We start from the raw sequence: 7,074 nt of genomic DNA on the forward strand, positions 1-7,074 counted from the left end.
AAGCACTGAGTAGAGTATAACAAGAAAATCAATGTCTATAAAAAAATTTCTGTAATAATTCTTTATAAAACAATCTAAGAATAGTAGAAGATGGAAGAATGATAGAAAGAACTTTTGAGAATTTGATATGTTTTCCAAATGAACTCTCACTCCTAATTATAGGAATTTTCATTTCTTTTCACAGAGGCATAACTTTTAGTAGGTTTCTATTATGAATAATCATATCTTTAAAAGTGACATAACTATTCAATTAATATCTTTTAAATAAATATAACTATTCAAGTAATATTGCTTGAATACTTATACTTTTGTCAAAAATAAAGTGATATAACTCTTGATCAATAACCAAAAGATAACTTTTGATTAATTACACACTTTCATTTGTGATTATTAAAACACTATAAATATTTAAAAATGTTCCAAGATAACATCTTGATAGTTGGAATTTTAATTGCCTTTGTCGTTACTAATGTTAGGATGCTTGATATTGTAGGAACAAAGTATTAGAACAATTTTGTTATATTCCACTTCATGAAGGAGCGCATAGGCGAGGCAAAGTTATCAACAAGTGCCGCTAAGAAGTATTCATGTAGAGCAATGCTGCTACCTGACAATTATTATTCAAAGAATTAATATCTAAGAACTAGTTGTCTATATCTATGTATTATCCTACATAAATTCAATCATCATTTATAAGCTTTAACTCATATAATTTATGGTGGATCCTAAGGGTTGAAATAAGTCGGACAATTTTATTAGACAGGTTGACAAAGATAAACGTAGTTGAAGATCAAATTAAGAATCTAAAATTTAATTAATTTAATTTCCGAAATGAAACCAATGTAATACAAAATAATTTCAATGGCAGCCCGAACAGAAAAATAGAAAACACTAGAAATCTTTTTCCCTGCCACAGAGGCAACCAAGACATTTATCCCACCCTCACAGATCAAGGATATTAGAGCATTCATTTCTATACACTGTCTCTTTCGAAGGGGAAAGGACGAATAAAGGCAGAATTCAATTCCCATATTTTGAGTGTGGCCCTCACATTTACTCCAGTTGCATTGTTGAACAAGAACAACCTGGCTGCTCCATAGATGGCTTCCGTTGGATAAATTCTTGATGATATCACTGTCCTCCCTCCCTGAGCAAAGCTTTCCACAATTGAATGATCCACCTGAATCAACATTTTTTTTTTTTTGTTTTACCTCAAATTTAGATCTTTACGTACTTAGGTTTTTCACCCCCATATCAGGTTGGTAGAAATATTTCTTACTTACCAATACCCTCATATTGTAGTTCTCATCATCAAGCACAGGAACTTTGCCTCCATATACTTTTTTGAAGACGTCGGAAGCTTTAGAAGACCTGAACCATACAATTTATTGGCTCACATTATGCTTGTTAGCGTAAAACTGCAGAACAAGAATGTAAACACTAAATAAAGTAAAGCAAACCTTGTTTCGTCGATGCAAAAGTAAGTCTTGAGAGTACCATCAGATGCATTAAGAGGACGGAAATATATAGGAGTCAACTCAGAAAGTGAAGCATCAGCAATAACCAGGAGGCCAAATGGTCCGTAAGTGCTCCTATCAACTGCACCATCACCGCAATTACCGATTTCATTCGTAGTACTAGATATCAATGGCTCTATTTCAAACTCTGCTAGTATATCCAACTGCAATATTGTTTTCAAGAACGATAGTGGAGAGTTATGAGTTACTGCAATAACATGGACGTAGCTAAAGGATTTATATGGAGTGCTAAACAAAAACCTGAGTGGTGGTGCCTATGTCAAGGGGCACAACAGATCCTGGTTCAACTAGCACCTCCTTAAACATTGTACTGTTCAATCTCAAGCTCTCTACTTCTTCCACTGGCCATTGAAGTAAATTGGTTCCAGTCTTGTTGTCATATAGAACAGTCCTGGGAATTGTCTGTAAAATACAGAAACGACTTACAGTGGGGAATCCCATCCTTTTTTTTAATTTAATATTTGAATAATTGCATGTTTAGAATTTAAACTAATCGTATGGATTTATCTTGTTATAGCTAGCAATAGCATTATAAGGTACCTGAAGGGAAGCCCATCCCTTTTTGAGGTCAGCAGTTTCAGTATCAGTTTCATTAATCCAACCCCAAAGAACCCTCCTTTGTTTATGCTGATCAAAAAATGTCTTTGAGGCATAGTATCTTCCGTAATCCACTTTCAACCCGATACCCACATCCTCTTCCGGGTTATCGGGTGTCCATTTATCCGTTTTCGGGGCATAAGTCCCGATGGCATAATGGTCAACCTTTGTATTATCCAAGCTAGCCTTTAACACATGCTTAATTCCAGGCCCGAATGATGACGTGTCCAACGCCACCGAGCCGTTTATTGCAACGGGATAGAAATCCACGCATTCCCACATACCCGTACCCGGAACCGCATGTAAAACCCCATCCAATTGTTCATAATCCCTAAAGTTTGTGGTATGATAAACGAGGGATATTCCAATGGTGGTATTAAACTTTGAGCCCATGGTGAGACGCCAGGTACCTTCGGGTCCAAGCCAAGCTGTTGTTGGGTCCCGGAAATCGTCGGGTTTAATACCGGGTGGGGGGACCATAACAGGGTTGCCCGGGTATTTTAACCAGTGAAGGAGGAGGGGATCAGACAAGTTGGCAGGATATGCAAGATTTTGTACCTGCACAGACTCGTTGGTTTCGCCAGTGTAAAGCATTATGATTTGAGCATCTGGCAAGATAGTGGCAGACCCCGTCCATACACCTTTGATATCGTACCAGTGATCTGGGACCAGGGCTAGTGGAAGATAGAGCCAATGAATGAGATCCCTCGATACGGCATGGCCCCATGTGATGTTACCCCATATAGCTGAATAAGGGTTGTATTGGTAGAAAAGATGGTACCATCCCTTATGATACAATGGACCTGCAACAACAGTATAAAAACACATGCATTCTTAGCTCCAAACAATAAAATAAATAATGCATAATTTCATTTTTTTTAAGCATTCTAACTTCAAAAAAAAAAAAAAATCATTTCAACCTTTTAATTATTCTTTTTACTTAACGTTTAAAATTGTGATTTTGATAAATCATTTCAAATGGATAAAAAAATTAATATTTTTAACTTTGCTAATGTGGATGAGATATCAATATTTAATAATTTTTAAAATTTTAAAAAATTATAAAATTTATTTTAAAATTAAAAATCATTAAAATTACTTAAAAGTATAAAATTACAAAAATTTATTTTGATAATTTTAGAATATTAAAATTAATTAAATATTGACATATCATCCAAGTGATGATTTATGTGTATGCCACATCAAAAATATTAATTTTTTCATATATTTCAGGATGACTTAATAAAAATATAAAATAAAAAATAGGCAAAATTAAATATAAAATTAAAATGATTTTTTTGAATTCGTTATCCCTAAAATAATCACATGTTAAATTTTGGTGAAAGCTAGAGTCGGCTAACGCCAAATGGTGAGGAGTGAGGACAAGGATGAAACAAGTACAGTAGTCCTGATTGGTCAGTCTGTATACGTTACAGCCACAGGGAATCCACTAATCACTCTTTCCTACCATTGCATTTCAGTCACAAGTCCTCTCTAGACCCGAAACATTACATATATACACACAGTCCCTTCCTCAATCTCGGCTTCTAAATTAGTAGGCATTAAAATGGTTTCATTTTGTGGCGTGAGCTTTGATAAAAAGAACTGGACTTGAATGTCTACCGGAACTGGAGCGTCAACTGGTACACACATTCAAATCATGTATGCTTTGCTTTATGACACAATGAAAATAATCATCTTTAAATAAAACATATTTGCCACACAAAATGATAAACAAGAGGTAAAAAAGTGATTTGCAGTTTTATGAGAGATGAAACAGTTTAAATTTGGAGGCATAATAGTGGTAAACAACCCAAAATGCTAGATTGAGATGCAACACACATGGGATAAACTAAAAGAATGCGGTTGTGAAAACTCACCGTTAGGATCTGAAGCAGAATATCCAGACGTTGATAGAAACAGAAACCAAAATCATTACGTTAGAAACCAAACAAATAAATTTAATCACAAATATATGAAAACAAATATATATATCCACTACCATTCATCCAATTCTTTTGGGGCTGAAAATGGTAAGCACTTCTTTGCCAAGAAAACATAGCGTTAGTCCAATTAAAGGGAACTTGGTTCAATAAAGATGGATTTGACTTGGCTGACACACCTTCAGCCACCCCTCTTGGCTGCACTTTCTCAAACGGTTGTTGGGTTTGGTTAATGATTAATGCCAGGAGCGAGATCAAGGAAAAGAGGCAGGCAAAGACGGCTGCAAAACGTCCAGTCCGGGGTGAGGACCGGTCTAGCAAGGGAGCATGGAGTGGTGGGTTTTGTTCGGGGTCGTAGGAGGCCTCCATGACAGTTAATAGATGGAGAGAGCTTAAAAGATCGGTGGTTCTCCAATTTAGTTGGTGAAATTTTAAATAAAAAAGAAAGATGGAGGAAGGGTGGCTGATCTCGTGTTTCGTGCAGTGAAACGAAACAATGAGGGCAGGTGAAATGCTTAAATGTTTGGATTGAATTTTCAACTAAAAAATTCAAAACCATTTCTATTTTTGTTATTGATTTTGATGTTGAAAGTTTGTGGGACTTTTTCTTTTTCTTTTGTTTCCTACCTGCTAGTTTGTAGAGTTCTAGTCAAACTATATTATATAACAGTATCTGATTCTTAAATTGAATTAAGACAACCCTTTTACCACTTTTTTTTTTAGGTAAATTATATCAATAGTCATTAAATTATCAAAAATTTTCATTTAAGTCACTAAACTATTAAAATTGATGCTACATGGATTTCTCTTCACACTGCTTGCTTCAATCCAAAGTTCTCATTGCCCTTTCTCTTTATAGTTCAATTTTTTTCCTTTTTTAAAATAACTTTAGATATCACAAATCTACGAACTAAAATTCAAACAATATTTTTCTAATATTGTAATTTACCTTTACAATAAAATCAGATCATTCATTTATCCAATCAAAAATATATAATTTGAAGTGTATTCCATATAAAATACCAATAGTATTTAAATAGAGCCATATATATCTAATAAAAGAAAAGGTAAACTACCAAAATAGTCACTTTTGTTTGCCTTGGGTTACATTCTAGTCACTTAAGTTTGAAATTTTACATTTTAGTCACTTACGTTATCGTTTTGTTACAAAATGGTTACTCTGTCATTAAGATCTGTTACTTGTTACCATCAAAGAAGAGAATAGTCAAATGATAGAGAATAAGAAGAAGAAACTGACAGACCAACCTCTATACATGCTTGCTATTGTGGTTGCCTACAATACACTAATAAACAAAGATGAAGCATGTCATTTTTGTCTATCACATATACAGAAAAACATGAAAAGATGAACCACCTTTTTGCAAAAAGAAAAATCATAATATTTGAAACCAAAACCCTAGTAAAGAACAAAAACAAACCCATTACTTACAATAATCCATGCTTGGAGCCTCCATTGAATTGGTCTTTTGTTCATCCATTTTGAATAAAAAAATCCAATCGATTAATAGAGCACTCAATTTGATTTCTACTGTTTTGATTCAAGAAAGATGACTATGAAAATGGATGGTTTTTTCAGTCAAAATGGAAACGAAAACTAAAAGAAAAAGGAGACCAAAGGTTCTTTTTTCTAGTTCAAAGATTAATCTAATGCATTGGTTTTGATTATTTCGGAAAACTAAATTAACATTTTACTTTAATTAATTTAGAAATTTTAATTAATTAATTTACTTAGTTGCACATCCACATTGGCATTTAAAATCCATTTTAACTGTCGTTTGGGAGGTAACAGATTTTAATGGTAGAGTGATTATTTCGTAATAAAAACGATAACGTAAGTGACTAAAACGTAACATTTTAAATACAAGTGACTAAAATGTAATCTAAGACAAACAAAAATGACTAGTTTGATAAATTACCTAAAAAAAAATAGGAGGATGAAATAGGTTGAATGGAGAAGGAAGTTTCCAACAAAAGAAAAACATTTATTCATAAAAGAAGAAAAATATGATTCAGCAATGCCTGCTTACTTAGATAGATGGCGTATGTGTGTGCATTAACGTACGGTCATCACTAATCTGTTCATTTAAGGCACGATACTATGACCAAAAACAGAAATTAAATCCTTGTTAATTTCGTTGACCCCAAATGTCAAACCATATTATCCTAAATTATTATCCACACAATTCACATTAAATAATAATTTATATAAATTTTAATATTCTTTATTTTTATTAAAAAACATTTACTTCTAGAAAAACTAAACTAAACAAAATATTTGACATACTAATAATACTAGAATTTCATATACCATTAATGAATAATAAGATGATATAGCATTTTAAACTATAGCTTATTAGTCCGGTGTTCATCTTCCTAGGTTAAAATCTTCGTTTTACCAAAAAACTATTACATGATACATCATCATTAAATAAAAATAAAAAATAGTACAAGACTTTTAAGTAGATATTAATAATTTTATTTAAACATAAATAAATATTAAATCCTAAATTCTAAATCTAAAACCAAAAACCAAGTTATTAATATTTATTTATAAGTCCAATTTTTTGTTTTATTTAAGTTCATTTGTTTCATTTGAAATAACTTTTGAAAAATAATTTCGAAAAATGAATTGATTTTTTTAGAAAAGTTGGTATTTTCTGGTGTTGGATGATTTTGCATAAAATACTTTTCATTTTCTGGTAATTTTTCTTAATGAAACAAACACAACAAAATTATATTTGTCACAAAATATTATAGAAGCATTGCCTTTTCACAGTAGAAGTTTATTTTATAATAAGATAATATTTTATATCTTATATAAACTTAATAATAAACAATGCATAATTAAAACTTAAATTGAGAAGAAATATATATTTTATGATAGTGGATAGTGACACATTAGAGTCGGAAGGAATAAATGAAGTTAAGCATAATTAAAGTAAATACTCATATTTATATTATTAAATTATTCATAT

General features: G+C 31.9%; 1 protein-coding gene across 1 annotated transcript; it reads right to left on the reverse strand.

The window, feature by feature from the left end:
• Window positions 1-795: 795 nt before the first annotated feature.
• Window positions 796-4,628, reverse strand: LOC108480928 (acid beta-fructofuranosidase 1, vacuolar-like). The gene is made up of 7 exons (XM_017784068.2): window positions 4,138-4,628; window positions 4,016-4,024; window positions 2,079-2,938; window positions 1,779-1,940; window positions 1,461-1,681; window positions 1,284-1,371; window positions 796-1,180 (listed from the first exon to the last, which is right to left on the reverse strand). The coding sequence occupies exons 1-7, from the start codon at window positions 4,445-4,447 to the stop codon at window positions 974-976; spliced, it is 1,857 nt and encodes a 618-aa protein (XP_017639557.1). The 5' UTR covers window positions 4,448-4,628; the 3' UTR covers window positions 796-973.
• Between the last annotated feature and the right edge of the window lie 2,446 nt (window positions 4,629-7,074).

The sequence above is a fragment of the Gossypium arboreum genome, chromosome 1, assembly GCF_025698485.1.
Source record: "Gossypium arboreum isolate Shixiya-1 chromosome 1, ASM2569848v2, whole genome shotgun sequence".
Lineage (NCBI taxonomy): Eukaryota > Viridiplantae > Streptophyta > Magnoliopsida > Malvales > Malvaceae > Gossypium > Gossypium arboreum.

Coding starts and splice junctions, on each gene's coding strand:
- LOC108480928 (XM_017784068.2), bottom strand. CDS start 4,447: ATGGAGGCCTCCTACGACCCCGAACAAAACCCACCACTCCATGCTCCC. Junction 1,682..1,778: donor ACATAGGCACCACCACTCAG/GTTTTTGTTTAG, acceptor ACAATATTGCAG/TTGGATATACTAGCAGAGTT. Junction 1,181..1,283: donor ACTACAATATGAGGGTATTG/GTAAGTAAGAAA, acceptor ATGTTGATTCAG/GTGGATCATTCAATTGTGGA.